Source organism: Suncus etruscus, chromosome 18 (genome assembly GCF_024139225.1).
Source record: "Suncus etruscus isolate mSunEtr1 chromosome 18, mSunEtr1.pri.cur, whole genome shotgun sequence".
Taxonomy (NCBI): Eukaryota; Metazoa; Chordata; class Mammalia; order Eulipotyphla; family Soricidae; genus Suncus; species Suncus etruscus.
The window spans coordinates 17,241,661-17,261,015 of NC_064865.1; the positions used below are offsets into that span (position 1 = coordinate 17,241,661).

Below are 19,355 nucleotides of genomic sequence, written 5' to 3' on the forward strand. Positions count from 1 at the left end.
GGTACAAAGCAGGTGTCTCACTTACTGTGCTATCTTTGGCCCCATTAGTGGAGGTTTGCTTCTTCAGGTCACACCGTGCATTGTTCAGGGCTTACTCCTGGCTTTGCAGTCAGATCACGCCTGGCAGGACTTGGGAGGATATGAGGTGTCAGAGATCAAACCTGGGTTGACCACATGTAAGTACCTGACCTGATATACCATCTCCCCAGGCCTTTCTTCATATTTTAAAATAATTATTTTTACAAGTTGGAAAAGAAATAATAAAGATTATTATTGTAAGTCAGAACTACTTCTAAACTTCAAGTTCATTTTGCAAAATAAAGTGTAACGGGCAGCAACATTAGAAATCTCAATAAAAAATGGTGTATGTACTAAGTTTTTTTCACCTTTACGGCATGTTGGAAAATAATGAACAGAAATTCAGCAACTCTGTAAATACATGACAAATGCTAAACACAAACTGATGCAGGAGTTACCATAAAAATCTTTTATTTCGGTTTGGTCAGTACAGGTGAGATATACTAGAGTCACAGAGCAATATGCATTAACAGGATACAACAGTTCATAAAAACTGAGTTAACTATGCACACAAATTTCTTAAACAGTCACCTAAAGAGAAAATGCACAGATGTATGGTGGAGAAAACCGTATCTAACACTGGAACTACTCTAGGACCCCATCAACAAGTCCAACTTTTAGTGATAAAGCTACTGTACTGGGCACACTTGGCAGTCGTGACCTGGCATCTACTCTACCAATCCTGAATGGTGTAGAAGTCTAAAAGAGCATGAGGAAGAAGGCCCGACACAGCACAGTTTCTAGACAGACACAGATTTATACAGACATCATTGTGTTTATACTGGAAGAAAGATTTCCATTTACAACTTCACATTAACTCATAAAAAAATAACTTGAGCCTAAACAAAATGTCCATTTTTAAGCAACAAAGCAATTAACTGTTACAATTTTCAAAGTGGCAGAAGTATAGAAGCAAAAAGAGAAGGGAAAAGGAAAAAAAGAAGAAAAAGAAAACACCCACAAAAGAGGCAAATTGTGACCAAAGTATGCATTAATTTCTGGACAGTATCCTCTCCCAAACGAAATGACACTGTATAAAAATCTGCTGGAAAAAATATTACAAAACGGAACCTTGTACATTTCCACTGGAGTCCAAGCCATTGTGAACGTGGCGGGAGCCCGCAGTTCGGTTACCTTTCCCACTCACGGCCTTCTCCTCCGGAGGGTCATGGCTGGAGTCTGTGTCATTTGAGTGGTGCGTGAGAGAGTTCTCACTGCCCATGGGAGAGTCTACACTTTCATACCCCGCACTGAGTTGGTTCACGTAACCACTACCTCCTCGACCAGTTCTCTCCTCAGAGCTGTCGGAGGCCTTATTCCCGTTCCCTGGAGAGGAAGGAAAATCATCTTCGGTTGTGTCCCCCTCCCTGTGAAATCCAGACCCAGACGTCCTCTGGCGGGAGGAGCTGCCATTGCTTGGTCCGTTGGCCAGCCGACTGCAGTCTTTACCTGCGGCATCTGCCTGCCCCGTGGGCTCCGCAGCTGTAGTCCTGCTGGTGCCGGGGGCCGAGGCTTGGGCCTGCTGCTGCTGGTACTGAGCCAGCTGCTGGCGTGTCTCCTTCAGCTGCTGCTGCAGAACTAGAATGGTGCTCTGCATGCCCTCCACCTCCTCGTCCAGCTGGATGATGAAGTCATTCAGCTCTGCACAAAAGACCCAAACTGGCTTCAGTATCTCAGAAAACGAATTTCACTGCACTTCTCAGTGCCCATCTGAAAACCAGACAATTCAATGTCTAAATCTCTAAAAACACAACAAATTATTTAAATGACATGTTAAAGGAGAAAAGGAGGGCAAGGGAGAGGAGGGGAGGGAAGAGAAATGAGAAAGGAGAGGGAGACAGTGTTTACTGGTTCCACTCCTGGCACTTAATGTTTCCCCAGTACATCAGCATGACTTGAGTTGAGCCAGGCACAGCTTAAAGGCCAGTGTCTGGGATTTTTAAGCAGGAGCCCAATGCAACAAAGGTTCATGGGAGTGACCTCTTAAATAATGAGAAACCCTCGAGCAACATATGATGTGGATCAAAACCCAAGAAAATTAAGCCACAAATAGTTTGTTTTATTTGGGGGGGATGGTGGCTTACAACAGCTTAAAAATGAGAGGTTGGAGACAGAGTTTAATGGACTAAGTGTATGCAAAAAGGCTGCATGGGGAGGTCTGGGTTTCATTTCTGCACTGGGCAGGAAAAACCTAGGCAGCTTTGGTGGGGATGACTGTGAGCACATCAGAAGTGGTCCCCAAATCCAGTCAACATGCGAAAAGTTATCAATCTAGTCACGTACAACTGAACAAGCCCACCAACCCCATTCCCTGTCTGCCTGTGGGGCCACATGACTGGCTCTTCATTCCTATACATCTCTGGCTCAGCTTCACAGCAGGGTTAAATCTCAAGGAACATGGTGAGGTTCCAATACCCCTAAAAAGTATACGTTGTCACTCAAGAAGAGTAAAAAGCAGAGAAAGAGGGGCCGGAAAGACAGCACGAAGGTAAGGTGTTGCCTTTCATGCAGAAGGTCAGTGGTTCGAATCCCCGCATCCCATATGGTCCCCCGAGTCTGCCAGGAGTGAATTTCTGAGCATAGAGCCAGGAGGAACCCCTGAGAGCTGCTGGGTGTGACCCAAAAAACAAAAACAAAAACAAAACAAAACAAAACAAAAAAAGCAGAGAGAGAAATTTTTTAAGATGAGAGACTAGGCCAGAGTGATAGCACAGCGGTAAGGCATTTGCCTTGCACACACCAACACAGGATGAACCCTGGTTTGAATCCTGGCATCCCATATGGTGCCCCGAGCCTGGCAGAGTGACTTCTGAGCACAGAGCCAGAATGCCACCGGATGTGACCCCAAAACAAGTCTGGAGTCTGATCCCAAGCACTGGACACCGGTCACTGCAAGAGATGGACCCCAAGCATGGGCCTGAGCCCTGCCACATGTGGCCCTCATTGTAAAAACTGGAAATGACTGAAAATCAATAAATATACAAAGGAAGTTCTAAAGACTTAGCCAGGGGAATAAAATGCTCAAAAATCTGTTTATAAATAGTGTAAGTTAAGAATTTCCCACACTTTGAAAAAGTAGTTTTTGTTTTGTGTTAATTTTTTTGCATGTTGGATATTGATAAAAACCAGATCCTTTGTATGTGCAATGAAAGAACAGGGGCCGAAGAGTACAGCAGGCAGGGTACTTGCTTTGCATATGACTAACCCAGGCTTTATCACCACTCTGAGTGCAGGTAAGGCCCTGAGCATGGGGGAGAAAGATGGGGGAGGGGGGAGGAGTCAAGGAGAGGGACCAAAAGGAGAGGAAGGAAGAGAGGGGCAGAGGGAAAGAAGAGGAACATCTGTTGCTTTGTGCTGGTCTGTATGTTGTGCCCGGAATTGAGGTAGGCTCAAACCTGGGCTGGTTATATGCAGGGCAAGCATCTGCACTCCTGTACTCTCTTCAGCCTTGAAAATATACTGTAAGAGATCTATTTTAAAAAAGAGAGATCTGGGCTGGGGCAATTGCACTGTAGGTAGGGTATTTGCCTTGCATGCAGTAGACCCAACTTCAAACCCTACATATGGTCCCCAAGCCTGCCAGGAGTGATTTCTGATCACAGAGCCAGGAGTAACCCCTGTGTACAGCTGCATGTGATCCAAAAACAAAAACAAAAACAACAACAAAAAAACAGAAAATAATGGAGTCATACCTAATGCTTATAATTTTCAACTTAGTCATTTTCTTTTCTTTTTGGTTTTTGGGTCACACCGGCAGCGCTCAGGGGTTACTCCTGGCTCTACACTCAGAAATCGCTCCTGGCAGGCTCGGGGACCATGTGAGATGCTGGGATTCGAACCACTGACCTTCTGCATGCAAGGCAAACACACTACCTCCACGCTATCTTTCCGGGCCCCAACTATAGTCATTTTCTTTTCTTTTTGTTTTTTTCGGGCCACACCATTTGATGCTCAGGGGTTACTCCTGGCTAAGCAACTATAGTCATTTTCAATTAAAATACCTAGTTGGTTTTGGGGAAGGGGAAAGAAAGAAGCACACTTCGGTGGTTTTGGTGTCATACCCAGCAGACAACCCTACACAGCCAGGGATCACCCCCAAGATTCTAGCTGTGGCCAGCCCTTTAAGCCTTCCCTGGCCCTCTGTTTTAACTGGATATCTTCCCATTTCTCTTCTTCATAGAGTAACAGCATCAAAGCAATTACTTATTCCAAGATACATAGGAGCTGACAAAACTGCCTTAGAAATTCAATGTCCAATCTAATATCTACCCAATGGGAATTTTATAGGTATATCTACTGTGTGCATGAATGTACATGTACACACACACACACATCTTCGTTCACTTTGGGGGCTACACCCAAAGTGTGAGGATCCCTTTTTAGCAATGCTGAGGAGACTAAGTGGTCCAGGAGACTGGGCAAAGTTGGCTGCATTTTTTAAATTTTTGTTTTTGGGTCACACCCAATGGTGCTCACTCCTGGCTATGCAGATAGCTTACGTATTAAACTCCTTCTCTAGCCTAAATATTTTTTAACTGCTAAAATGGCTCCAATACTTTCAAGAACTAATTACTTGATAGCCTACCCCCATTTTTTTTTTTTGTTTTTGGGCCACACCCGGTAACGCTCAGGGGTTACACCTGGCTATGTGCTCAGAAGTTGCTCCTGGCTTGGGGGACCATATGGGACACCGGGGGATCGAACCGCAGTCCGTCCAAGGCTAGCGCAGGCAAGGCAGGCACCTTACTTTTAGCGCCACCGCCCGGCCCCGCCTACCCCCATTTTTTGGTAGCTCTGCAGAACCCCCTAATACCCAAAATCCTGCTTTGCTTGATGGAGGGAGGGGCTACTTCCAGGTGTGTGTTGGGGAGGTTGGGCCCCCGGTGGTATAGGGGACCATGCAATGCCAGTGACTTCATGTCAAGGATGTGCTCAACCCACTCAGTTATTGCTCCTCCAGTCCCCAGTCTTTTTCAGTGCACCAAATTCCACTTCTAGGGACGGGGGTGGGGACATTAAGAAATCTAGAGTGGGGGCCGGATAGCATGGAGGTAAGGCATTTGCCTTTCATGCAGAAGGTCAGTGGTTCAAATTCTGGCATCCCATATGGTCCCCGATGCCTGCCAGGGGTGAATTCTGAGCATAGAGCCAGGAGTAACCCCTGAGCCCTGCCGGGTGTGACCCCTCCCCCCCCCAAAAAAAGAAATCTAGAGTGGGGACCGGAGCGATGGTGCAGGCCAAGCAAGTCTGCTTTGCGTGCACTAGCCTAGGACAGACCGCAGTTCGATCCCCCAGCATCCCATATGGTTCCCCAAGCCAGGAGCGATTTCTGAATGCATAGCCAGGAGTAACCCCTGAGCATCACTGGGTGTGGCCAAAAAAAGAAAAAAGAAAAAAAAATCTAGAGTAGTACAGCAGGTAGGATGTTTGCCTTGCATGTGGCCAAACTTATGTTCAATCCCCAAACCCCCCCAAAATCCTCTCAAGTACCACAAGAAGCATTGTCAAATGTGGTCTCTCCTACAAAAATAAGAAAAGAAAGAGAATAATGTACACAATGATTAGAACCAGAACTGATAACTAGAAACACTCGTTTAACAGATGCAGAATCTCATGCCCGGTGCAGTTAAGCCAGTGCCGTTAAGCAACTTTCCAAAGAACCCTTACCATCCTGACTGCTTTTAAGCTCCTCACTATACTTCTTCTGTAAAGCCAACTCTGCTTCAAGCTGTGCAATACGTCCCTGGGACAGCTGCCTTCCAAGCTCTTGATTCTCCTGGATAAGCATTCGACACTTCGCCATTAACTTTTTGCCCGTTTGGCTGCAAAGGAAAGAGCCACTCATCACAAAGGGAAGACAGAACTCCCTCCAACAGTTTCGGTGCCAACAGTTCAGTGACACAAACAACACATACAGAGCTATGTCACGGTGACACCTCCCGAGAGCTTGTGTCTTCTTTCCCGAACATGTCTTCCTTCTGCATGCCAGTCTTTTATCAATACAGGAGCAAATAGGAACCCAAATGGCCATTATCCCCAATACACTAACAATGACTCTAAAATTACTTGTAGTAAAAAAATCAGTTCATTAACACACCTCAGATTTATCTATTAATAAGATACTAGAGCAGGGGTCTCAAACTCAATTTACCTGGGGGCCGCAGGAGGCAAAGTCAGGGTGAGGTAGGGCTTACCAAATATTCGCAATAAAAAATGGCATTAGTAAGAAAAAAATCGCGGGCCGGAGAGATAGCACAGCGGCGTTTGCCTTGTAAGCAGCCGATCCAGGACCAAAGGTGGTTGGTTCGAATCCCGGTGTCCCATATGGTCCCCCATGCCTGCCAGGAGCTATTTCTGAGCAGCCAGCCAGGAGTAACCCCTGAGCACAGCCAGGTGTGGCCCAAAAACCAAAAAAAAAGAAAAAAAAGAAAAAAAAATCGCATTAAACATTTGCATACCCCGAACAGAACTGCTCGGGGTATGCGAATGTTTGATGTGATATTTTTCTTACTAATGCGATTTTTATTGCGGTTATTAGTGAATACTGCGATATTTGAAGGCCGGCCGCGGGCCACAAATTATTGTATGCAGGGCCACAAACGGCCCGTGGGCCTTGAGTTTGAGACCCCTGTACTAGAGCATATAGCTTTATGAAACAGAGGTTGCTGCAAAACCAAATGTAGTACTGCAGAGACCAACTTCCCTCTGATATATACTCGATCTGAACTTGTCACAAGCTTTTAGGGATGGGAGAGATGTAGGGGCACAAGTGGGGTGTTCTGAGAACTTTGGTGGAGATGAGGTGTAGGAATTTGGCATATATAGATTTTTTTTTCCCCTGGGCCATGCCCAGCGATGCTCAGGGGTTACTCTAGGCAGGCTCAAGGGACCATATGGGATTCTGGGAATCAAACCTGGGTCCGTCCCAGTTGGCCACGCTGTGTTAACACTCCGACCCTGGAATTTGGTATATTAATACCATCAACTTTAACACAATTTTAACTTCATAGAAGATAATGTAAAAACTTAAGAGGAAGGTTGGTGATAGCACAGTGGTAGAGGTGTTTGCCTTGCATGCAGCAGATCTGGAACGAACCTGGGATCAATCTCCAGCATTCCAAAAAAGTCCCCTGAGCCTGCCAGGATAGATTTCTGAGCTCAGAGCCAGGAGTAACCCCTGAGTGCCGCTGGGTGTGGCCCAAAAACAAACACCCAAATAAACAAAAATCAGAGGAGTTGGGGCCAGAGTAATGACAGCACAGCAGCAGGGAGGGTGTTTGCCTTGCATATGACTTCAACCCCTGGCACCCACTATAGTGTCCTAAGCACTATCAGGAGTGGTCCCTGAGCGCAGAACCAGGAGTAAGCCCTGAAGTACTATGGGTATGACTGCCACCAAAAAATAAATAAATAAATAAATAAATATATATATATATATATATAATTGGAAGGCCAGAGAGGATAAGAAAGGGGTTAGTTAGCACTTGCCACTTGCCTAGCAGTCTCTAGAACCTGTTTTGAATTCCTGGAACTACATATAGTCCCAAATATCACCAGAGATTGGTTACTCCTAAGCACAGTACCAAAGAAAGTCCCTGAGTACCACTAGGTGAGGCCCTAAAGAAAATCAAAACTGCAGGAGCTGAAAAAAATAGTATGGGGATTAAGGTGCTGGCTCTGCATTTGGCTGACTCTGGCCTTGTTTCCCAGCAAAGCTTGGTCAAGTGATCTCCAAGCAGAGCTGAGTAGACCCTGATGACTATTGAGTGTGACCAGTCAAAAAAATCAGTATGGGGGGCCAGAGTGATAGTACAAAGGTTGAGACATTTGCCTTGCATGCACCAAGTTCCAGCCCAGGCATCACAGACGGTCAACCCACCAGGAGTGGCTCTTACTGCCAGGTTAAGGTCCTCAAAGTGAAATAAAAACAACCCCCCCAAAATTCTATATATAGGGGCCAGCACAGTAAAACAGTGAGTGGGAGGGGTATTAGCCTTGCTTGTGGCTAAACCTGAGTCCAATAGGTGGCACTCCATCTGATCTTCCAAACACACCAGGGATGGTCCCTTAACTAGAGCCAGGAAGAAGCCTTGAAGGCATCCACTGTGTGGCCCAAATCATAAGATTCTTTGTAGGGAAAAAAGAGACCAGATTACTTAACTAAACATTGTCAAACTCAACCAAACAGTGGTGTTAATGCACCACAGTCCAGAATACATGTGGGGCTGTCAGCTAATGAATTAGTATGCAGGGTTTGATTCCTGGCACCCCACATCAATCCCCTAAACCCTGCCAGGAGTGATCCCTGAGCAGAGATAGAGATTACTCAAAACAAATCAACACACTAAAACCTAAAACTGTATCCCTTTTCTTTCTGCTTCAGTATAATAGAACCCACACTTTTTTTTCCCTCAGGGATTTCTCCTGGCAGTGCTGGAAGAGGGTGGGTAATTTTCTCTTTTAGGGGAAGGATGTTGGGGTCACACTGGCGGTGCTCAAGGCTTACTCCTGGCTCTTTTTTTTTTTTTTTTTTTTTTTTTTTGGTTTTTGGGCCATACCCGGCGGTGCTAGGGGTTACTCCTGGATGTCTGCTCAGAAATAGCTCCTGGCAGGCACGGGGGGCCATATGGGACACCGGGATTCGAACCAACCACCTTTAGTCCTGGATCAGCTGCTTGCAAGGCAAACACCGCTGTGCTATCTCTCCGGGCCCTTACTCCTGGCTTTGTACTGAGGCTTCTCTCCTGCTGCTCAGTGGACCCTAACTGAACTGAGTCAGCTGCGTGCAAAGTCCCTTTTTACATGTTTTCCCCCTATAATTTTGCTTACAAATTATGACGTACTGGTATTTTTCCAAATAACATGAAAAATATTATAGGAATTTGATATATTAGAGATATGACTTAAAAAACTGTGCCACACCCAGAGGTGCTCAGGTCTTAGTCCTGGATGAAGCTGAGGTTAGTAGCATACCCGGTGTACAACCCCTCTGGCCCCCTCAGCTTTTAATATCCTGTTTGTATACATGCTGCTCTAAGATACTCCTGTTGTTTCTAAAACCCAACAAGTGACACGTAAGATTTGTGTGTGCTATCATATCATGAAAATGGAGGGGCACCTCAAGAGAGCCTCAATGGGCTAAAATGTGTGCTGTGTGTATAGGAAGCCCTCACGGATCCCCAGCACTGCAGGGTTCTCCAGGAAGGTCTCCAACAACACCAGCATTACCCTAAAAACCAAGGGAAGAGGGAAAAAACTTTAATAGTTTTTATAAAATCAATGAATTACATATAGATGTTTTGGGGCCACACCTGGAGATGTGCAGGGCTTACTCATATGGCTGTAATCAGGGTTAATTCCTAGTGGGGTACGGGGACCATACACAGTGCTGGGGGTCAAATTCATGCAAGGCAAGTGTCTTATTATATTATCTCTAGCTCCTAAAATACTTTTTAATTAGTAAAAAACAATCCTAAAAAAAAAAAAAAAAGGAAATCATGATTACCAGGGGGAAGACAGATTCTTATACCTCAAAACATTTTAAAATGTATATACAGGACATATTTATTTTTGGTTTTTGGGTCAGAACTAGTGAAGTTCAGGGGTGATTCCTGGCTCTGCACTCAGGAACTGCTTCTGGAGGTACCCAGGGGACCCAGAGCACCATATGGAATGCCAGGGATCGAACTGGGGTTGACCTCTTACAAAGCAAGTGCCCTCCCAGCTGTGCTATTGCTCGAGGCCTCCATTTATATATATATATATTACTTTTAGGGTCATACCCGGCGGTGCTCAGGGGTTACTCCTGGCTCTGCGTTCAGAAATTGCTCATGCTTCGAGGACTATATGGGATGCCAGGGATCAAACTTAGGTCCGTCCTAGATCGGCTACATGCAAAGGCAAATGCCCTACTGCTGTGCTATCACTCCAGCCCTCTGTTGTATTTTAACTTAAGCAGGTAATTCTTGGAATCTTTCTACTTCCAAACTAAAATTCAGAATAGCAGTATGCAAAAATTCAGTACCTACTCTGATTTATTTCAAGTTACTGAGCCACTGTATCTCAGTGATGTACTTGTAGTACCATAAGTACTCTGACTTATATTTTCAGGCCACCCTCTCCTGTGCTCATAGGACCACATGGGATGCTAAGGATAGAACCTGGGCCAGCTGTGTGCATGGTAAGCACCCTAGCTGTTATACTAGCTTTTTGGTCCCTGATAGTTTTAATTTTTTTTTAAATACAGATATTCCCTGATATAATGGAAATATTTTGTAACCAGTTAAACCAATCTGCATGTATTAAATAGAAAATCTCCCAAAGGTCAGGGACAAAAACTTATAAACCACCTGTGAGATATGATGACATTTTTATTTTTATTTTCATTTTCTTTGGTTTTTGGGTCATACCCGGCAGTGCTCAGGGGTTGCCCTGGCTCTACGCTCAGAAATCGCTCCTGGCAGGGGACCATAGACCATAGACCGTATGGGATGCCAGGATTCGAACCACTGTCCTTCTGCATGCAAGGCAAACGCCTTACCTCCATGCTATCTCTCCGGCCCCATGATGACATTTTTAAAAGGGACAATACACATGCAAACTGACTGACTGTGATAGCAAGGAGTTCACTCTCCAGGAGGCCCAGAGAGGAGGAGAAAGTGCAAGGCAGAGAAGACCACTCTCCACTTGGCACCTACTTGTTCCTTCAGACTTTCAATTTTATCAAAGTGTATTTTAAATTTTAAAAACAATTTTCCAACAATAGAATAAAAAAATCATACCCACAGACCCTCAAGGGTTAGCTATAATCTATACAGCAAAGATGCTAAATAAATTGTATAAGTATTAATACATCTTTAAATCCTTTGGAAAAAAAAAAAAAAACTAACTAACAAACCTAAAACAGGCAAATTTCTATGTTAAACAGTACCAAATGAAAAAGTGTTACTTTAGAACTTTTTGAAATCCGATTTTGTTACTTACCCTCCACCACCCTCAAACCCGAGAATTTTAGAAGTAGATTTCTTACTGGAAGTTACACAAATACCACTTCTTCAACCCACCCTCTGCCCCACCTCGGTTCCCTAAAGCATAAACATACAAGATACTTACAATTGATTGGAATGTTTAAGAGAGAACTTAAGTCAACCTTGTTAAAACTGCACTTAAACGTTGGGACAAGCTGGAACATTTTATCTTCCACTCATCTTAGACTCCGTTATCACCAAGCGAAAATTCGAATTGGTGACTTAACAGAATGAGCTGACGAAAAAAAATTCACCTCCAGGACTGGATGGAAGCATGACGAAAATGCCTCATTCATCTAAATGATCCAATAAATTGGCTAGGAATGATCACTATACCTTTGTTGGCAATTCAAATACCAAGTGACTCTCACTTAGGCCAGCCCACAGTTCCCATACATCATATTCCTCCCATCTTCCAGCAGGCTCTCTGGGAAGCTGGCCCACATTAATTTTAACTGAAATATCCTGGGACAAAGTGTCAAAAAGGAACAAGTGTCACGTCTCTTTGTCTTTTATACCAGCTGGAAAAAAAAAAGTCTTTGGAAAAAAAAAAAGACACAGAGCCTTTTCCTTCTCTTGAAGAGCACAGCAAGTTTTCCAAAATCAATCTGCTCTCCACAGGCCCCCCCCAACGAAAAGTACAACAAAATCATATTATTCCTTGAACTTAAAAAAACGAAAGCAAAAACAAAAACCCCCCAACTATTTCAAGGCACATTTAATTGAATATCAAGAGTGCAATACAAAAGGCCAAATACAATGAAGGAAGACATTCCCCCAAGGACACCAACGACAATGCTTTCAACATGTGCCTGTTGGATGGAATGGGGATTAAATTGATTTCACTACTGAAAAAAAGAGCGCACGCAGCGAGTCCCATCACAGCCAATATCCTTATACAATCTACTTGTGAAATGAATGTTTATAATGCTTCACAGTTTCAACCTGATTTGATACCGCACCTTCAGGTTTGTACAATCCTCAGTATGGTTATCTACAGTTTTAGCAACCATTCAAAGAACAAAACCATTGATTCAAAACCACATTCATTGATTTAAGGCTCAATCTAATAATCGAGAGCCCCCGAGTAAATGGTTAAATAAACGAACTATTTGTACTGACATCTATTGTTCAATTCTCTCATGACCAAGTTAATTCTTAACAAATAAACCCTGAGAGGCAAAATTCACCTCCATTGAGTTTTGACCCAGAAGTTCAACCACAATCATGAAGTCCACAGTCTTATCGGCAAAACTGCTAAGCAGTGTCTCTAAGTCACTATGCTCAACGTTAAGAGCGATGCATATTCCGTTCTTACATTTTACTGGAATTTTACATGTTCAATTCAGGATTATCTCTCTAGGTTTTCATTTCTCCAAACTGTCTGAAGACACCGTGTGCCACAGACTTAAGACTTCTGTTTCTCCCTGTATTTTCTTCAAACAGAAACTTTTCTCAAGTGTCTACATGTTCTAGAAGGGGCATTTTTCGGAGAAGGCCACTTCTTCGGAATAGTCCGACGCCATCAGGCCTCTGAAGCAAGGGAAGGGGGAAGAGGAAAAGAGCTGAAATACAAGGTTCATCTGGTAAGTTTTACATTAACCATTACAGGCTGGACAGTAAAAAATGTGGCTTTTTTTGGCTCAAAGCGTCTGAGTCTTGGTGTGGAAACGGCACTTGGCTCCCCACCACAGTTTCTCGCAGTGGGCCTGTCAGGGAGTCTTGACGGGGGAGTAGGATTTGTTTACCTATCAGGCGTAAACTTCCAGGCACTCAGTTCATTTTGAGCTTGTTCCAGTTTGTCTTTAGTCTGTTCCAGTTCACCTTTCATTTTTAGGAAAAACAAGTTGATCGCCGGGTCTACCATAGTTGATCTCAGTTGGGCAACACTAGGCTGTTGAACTTGCTTGAGGTACTGGATCTGAGTCTGTGCAAACAAAAGAGACAATGACTACTTCATCAAGGGGAACACACACAAAAAACGGCAGAATAACTCCCTACCCAACAGCCCTAGATTTACCACTGTTTACCCCTGCCAGAAGACCTAAAAATTGCTGGGAGAGGCCCCAAAAACTAAGAAGTGCAAAAATCCAAACAAACCAAACAAGAACCATACTGCCACCACCTTAAAACCTCTGGAAAAAATAGATTATGAACAATTTAAGGTTCTCTTCCAAAGCTACATATTGTGAGTCTTTACATTACTTTGTAAATTATAGTATCATGTTATAGTACTAAAAATGCTGACAAATACTGGAGAAGTACTTGTTCCTCACTGATTATAGGTCTAGAGGTAGGTACAGTGAGTAGGGTGCTTGTACCACAGATGGTCTACCAATGTTCCTCAAACTACAGCCCGAGGGCCACATATTGTATTTATTCCCATTTTGTTTCTTCACTTCTAAATAAGATATATGCAGTGTGCATAGAAATTTGTTCATAATTTTTGTTTTTACTATAATCTGGCCCTCCAACAGTCTGAAGGACAGTGAACTGGCCCCCTGTTTAAAAAGTTTGAGGACCCCTGGAAGCGGTCTAAGCAGTCAGGATTGATCCCTAAGTCCCCCAAAATTTATTATGGAGTGCTGGATATACTGATGCAGCATGTTCTTCAAGGTCCTGGGTTCTTTTCCTGCACCACCAACTCCCTAGCCAGTGAGGCCTGGCTAAGTGGATCAAAGCATGTTTCATTAATACAAATGAAGCAGCAGCAGCTACTCATTCCAGGAATCAACCACCAAAAGAGGATACAAACAACTAAGTCTTAAAAATCATAAGAACGGGGCCGGGCGGTGGCACTAGAGGTAAGGTGCCTGCCTTGCCTGCGCTAGCCTTGGACGGACCACGGTTCGATTCCCCCGGCGTCCCATATGGTCCGCCAAGCCAGGAGCAACTTCTGAGCGCATAGCCAGGAGTAACCCCTGAGCGTCAACGGGTGTGGCCCAAAAACAAAACAAAACAACAAAAAAAAATCATAAGAACTTGAGAGACTAACTTAAAACTTCCCCATGCGGGCCCGGAGAGATAGCACAGCGGCGTTTGCCTTGCAAGCAGCCGATCCAGGACCAAAGATGGTTGGTTTGAATCCCGGTGTCCCATATGGTCCCCCGTGCCTGCCAAAAGCTATTTCTGAGCAGACAGCCAGGAGTAACCCCTGAGCACTGCCGGGTGTGGCCCCAAAACAAAAAAACAAAACAAAAACAAAAAAACCTTCCCCATGCAACATAAATTCATTACTGAGGGGCTAGAATGATAGCACAGAGGGGAGAGTGTTTGCCTTGCATGCAGCCAGGCCGAACCCAATCCCTGGAACTCCTTATATTCCCTCGAGCCAGGAGTGATTCCTGAGTGCAGAACTAGGAGTAAGCTCTGAACATAAATAGGTGTGGCCCCAAACACCAAAACTGGTTATTTTGGGGTTTTTTGTTTGTTTTCTTTGAGGGGGGGTTTGAGTCACACTCGGCAGCACTCAGGGGTTATTCCTGGCTCTATGCTCAGAAATCACGCCTGACAGGCTCAGGGGACCATATGGGATGCTGGGATTCAAAACACCATCCTTCTGCATGCAAACTAAACAAATGCCCTACCTCCATGCTATCTCTGCAGATCCTGTTATTTTTTTTTCCCGATAAAATATGACCTTAAGTCTTTCCTTCTCTGTAGTAGTGACACTACTTTAGTAAAACTATTATTTAATAGGTTTTATTTACTAACTTCAGTTTCAATACAATTGTGAACTTGTAATTTAATACTTAATAAATTTTCAGTGGATGATTCACAAAAATCCTGAAAATCAGGCAGGTTGTTGTATGAGCTGACTGGAGCCAGAAAGCCATTTTGCCTTTTATCCAAATGTCACTTAATATGCTTTAATTTGTATTGATTGCACTGTCAAGTCAGCAGAGAAATCCTTTTTTAAAAATTTATTTATTTTTGGTTTTTGGGCCATACCCGGTGATGCTCAGGGGGTTACTCCTGGTCCTGGCTATGTGCTCAGAAATCAGCCCTGACTTGGGGGACCATACAGGACGCCGGGGGATCGAACCGTGGTCCATCCACAGCAAGGCAGATGCCTTACCCCTTGTGCCACCGCTCCGGCTCCTATTTTTTATTTTTGGTTTTTGGGCCACTCTGGGTGGTGCTCAGAAATCGCTGCTGGCAGACTCAGGGTATCATATGGGATGGTGGAATTTGAACTACTATTGGTCCTGGGTCAGCCACTTTCAAGGCAAATGCCCTACTGCTGTGCTATCTCTGGCCCAGCAGAGAAATTGAGAAGAGAGGGGGAGAGGGAAGAGAGAGAAGAGGAAAGAGAGGAAAGAGAGGAAAGAGAGGAAAGAGAGGAAAGAGAGAGAGAGAGAGAGAGAGAGAGAGAGAGAGAGAGAGAGAGAGAGAGAGAGAAGAGGAGAGGAGAGGAGAGGAGAGAGAAGAGAAAGGGGAGAGAGGAGAGAGGGGAGAGAGGAGAGAGGGGAGAGAGAGAGGGAGTTAGTTAGTTAGTTAGTTAGTTAGTCAGTCAGTTAGTTAGTTAAAGAGTTCATCTGCCTCTCCTTCTCCTACCCAGGTACCCTGTGGACTGATGGGTGTCTGTCTCTGCACACTGCTAATGGCAGCTCCTACTCAAACACCAGTCTTAGGAACTCCCCTACTGATACCTAGTAATGACGGCTTCCCAGCTATTCAGACGTCCCTTCCCTCCATCTGGTTTACCCTGAGAGATAGTGCAGCAGGTCAAGTGCTTGCTCTGTGTACCATGGACCCATTTATATCTCCAGCACTGGCAGATTCAGGCCTCCCATCCCAGAGTCGGAGCACCACCAACCCTATATTGGGTACTTTCTGGCAAGCCTAAAACAAGACTCTGGGACTGTCTCCAACAGCAGGACCCTGGCGACGAAAGGGAAATGTCACCCTTTTCCTTACCAGAACACACTCAAGCTGCCATGGTTTGAGGTGGGGCTCAGCCCCCTTTATTTCCCTCCTGGCTTCTTTCTGGCAGAATGGGACATAAAAGGCCTCTGGCCTGTCTCAATCAGCTCAACAGGGCCAGCACACAGTTAGTGTATGTACGTGGGAGGTCCAGGTTTGACCCCCTAACACTGCTCCCCTGAGCACCAACATTGACCCCCAAGTACAGAACTGGATATATTCCTGGGCACTGCTGGGTGTGTCCCCCCTCACCCCACCCAAGTGAAGACTGGCCTTCAGGGCTGAGATTACATGGAGTTTCATCTGTCTGCCATACCATTTTCCTCCCTCAGCTAGAGACTCTGAATAGTACAATGACCAAGATACTTACCCTTACTGACAAGTGTCATGGCCTCTAATTTACAATTTTTAAATTCATGGATGAACACATACATTTAAAAATATATAGATTTTCAATCCACATGAGACTATCAACCAAAATTTTACATTTAGTAAATTTTCAGTTTAAGTATGTCATAACAAACTGTGTATTTACATGTAGTATTACGTATGTAAGATGAGGGTAATACACATGATAATGTGAACTTTTAAAACACCCAGAGCAGATGAGATACTCACAGTGCACTCCTGCATCTCTTGTTCCTTGGTCGCCAGTCGCATGACAAGGATGTTCTCTCTTCGAGCAGACTCTTGCTGTTGCTGCTTCAGTTTCTCTTCAGACTCCCTTAAGCCAGTCACATCATTAGCTGATTGGAAGGAAAAAATAAAAACCATTATTGGGATTTCCAGATCAATCGTAATCAGACTGCCTATTTCAAGACAAGAAAACCCGGGGCTGGAGAGATAGCATGGAGGTAAGGCGTTTGCCTTCCATGCAGGAGGTCATCGATTCAAATCCCAGCGTCCCATATGGTCTCCCATGCCTGCCAGGAGCAACTTCTGAGCCTGGAGCCAGGAATAACCCCTGAGCGGTGTGACCCAAAAACCAACCAACCAACCAACCAACCACACACACACACACACACACACTAAAAAAAAAATTAATAAAAAGACAAGAAAACCCTAGGAGAAATGCCAGAATTTACATCTACCCCCACCTCCTTTCGGTTCCTACCAAGTGCTTCACGTGCTGCTTTGGTTCTGGAGCAGACCCAGTGGTGGCTAAGGGGCAGGAGGTCACTCCAGCTCTGTGCTCAGCTAATCATGAGCTGGGGCATTTACCAGGCAAGTACCTTAGCCCTGTATTCTTTTTTTTTTTTTTTGGTTTTTGGGCCACACCCGGTGATGCTCAGGGGTTACTCCTGGCTATGCGCTCAGAAGTCGCTCCTGGCTTGGGGGACCATATGGGACGCCGGGGGATCGAACCGCGGTTCGTCCTAGGCTAGCGCAGGCAAGGCAGGCACCTTACCTCTAGCGCCACCGCCCGGCCCCAGCCCTGTATTCTTATGAGGCTCAACAACCATGTAAAGACAGATGGAATGATGTCTGATGGCCTAATATATTTCCAAACACAGGAAACGGCATCCTTTGCATTTGTTTACACAATACACAACTCATAAAGTTCTTATTTGTACTGTCCTTACCTTATTTGATATAAACACGCCAGTAACAACACGGAAGATCACTGTTCTCTTGTGTGCTGGGCCAGAGTATTATGACAGCAGAGAGGACACTCATTTTACAAGCAGCTGACCTGGATTTGATCCCTGGCACCCCATATAGTGCCCTGAGCCCTGCCAGGAGTGATATCTGAGTGCAGAGCCAAACTTAAGCCCTGAGCACTCCTAGGTTATTGACCCCTCCCCACCCAAAGTTATCTTATGTACATAATATCTATTGATTATAATAAAATGCCACATATAATTCTATATGAAACTAACAATAACTAAAATTAATCTTTCTGGATTTACACAGTATTATTTTTGTTCTCCTTTGAGCTATTCCCAGCAGTACTCAGGACTTAACTCTTAGCTCTGTACTAAGTAAGGGATCACTCCTGGCAGGGTTTGGAGGAACATTTGTGATGCTGGGGACAGAACCTGGGTCAGCAGCAGTATGCAAGGTAAGTGCCCTATCAGCTGTACAATCACTTCAGCCCAATATTGCTTTTTATTTACAAATGCTAAGTTGCTCTCACTCCTCAATGACAAGGACAATAATTTGAAGGGCTGGAGTCAAAGTACAGTGGGTAGGGCATTTCCATTGTATGTAGTCAACCAGGGTTTGATCCTCAGTATAAAATATGGTCCCCTGAGCACTGCCAAGAGTGATTCCTGAATGCAGAGCTAGGAGTAACCTCTGAGCACTGCTGGATATGACCTCAAACCGCCCCATCTAATTTGGGGGGTTGTGGGTGGTGTAACTCACACAATGATTTGAAAATTTTAAAAACTGATTATTTTTTTTTGCTTTTTGGGCCACATCCAGTGACACTCAGAAATCACTCCTGGCTTGGGGACTGTATGGGACGCTGAGGGATTGAACCGCTCGGTCCGTCCTAGGTCAGCCGCATGCAAGGCAAACACCCTACCACTGCGCCACCACTCGGGCCCCCAAACCGATATTTTAGGAGTTTAAGAAAACTTTAAATGGGCCCGGAGAGACAGCACAGCGGCGTTTGCCTTGCAAGCAGCCGATCCAGGACCAAAGGTGGTTGGTTCGAATCCCGGTGTCCCATATGGTCCCCCGTGCCTGCCAGGAGCTATTTCTGAGCAGACAGCCAGGAGAAACCCCTGAACACCGCCGGGTGTGGCCCCAAAACAAACAAACAAAAAAAAACTTTAAATAGTTAAACTTTTGTAACTATATTACAAAGTTCTTCTAAGCATCTGTCACAGACTTCTCACCAAAAAAATCAAGATTCAGTTGAGGTTACCCTGTGAAAGGGCTTTAGGAACAGAACAAGGGAAATCTCAGAAAGGTAGGAGTTTGGCTAACTGCTCTTGGAGCACGGTGTGCTGATTCCACTAAAACTGGTATGTCATTATGTAATTCTGCAAGTCTGCTCTCCCCAATGGCTGGTATATCCTCATGAAGAGAGACCTTATCTCAGTTCTCTCATTCCTGGACATAGTTCTTAATAAAATATCCAAATATTTATTACATCTGCTTAGTTAAAAAAATTATATAATTGTCATAAGAGGAAGTAGCAATAGATTTTAGGAAATTCAGAATTCAACTCACAATTAAGGTCTGTGTACTTGCCCTCCAAAGCTTGCACGTATGCCTCATATTGCTTCCACCTAATACAAAAGAAACATAAATTACTTATAACACTCAAATTGCTTTTAGTAAACACACACACACACAACAATCACATGCCTA

The 19,355-nt window shown here is 44.6% G+C and overlaps 1 protein-coding gene across 1 annotated transcript in view; it reads right to left on the minus strand.

Moving 5' to 3' along the window:
* Window positions 1-472: 472 nt before the first annotated feature.
* Window positions 473-19,355, minus strand: part of WTAP (WT1 associated protein) — a 38,046-nt gene continuing 19,163 nt past the window's right edge. The window contains exons 4-8 of the mRNA XM_049765388.1: window positions 19,215-19,273; window positions 16,650-16,777; window positions 12,854-13,032; window positions 5,746-5,900; window positions 473-1,719 (exon numbers count right to left, since the gene is read on the minus strand). Coding sequence (XP_049621345.1) covers window positions 1,136-1,719; window positions 5,746-5,900; window positions 12,854-13,032; window positions 16,650-16,777; window positions 19,215-19,273 — 1,105 coding nt within the window. The 3' untranslated portion in view covers window positions 473-1,135. The remainder of the gene's footprint in view (window positions 1,720-5,745; window positions 5,901-12,853; window positions 13,033-16,649; window positions 16,778-19,214; window positions 19,274-19,355) is intronic.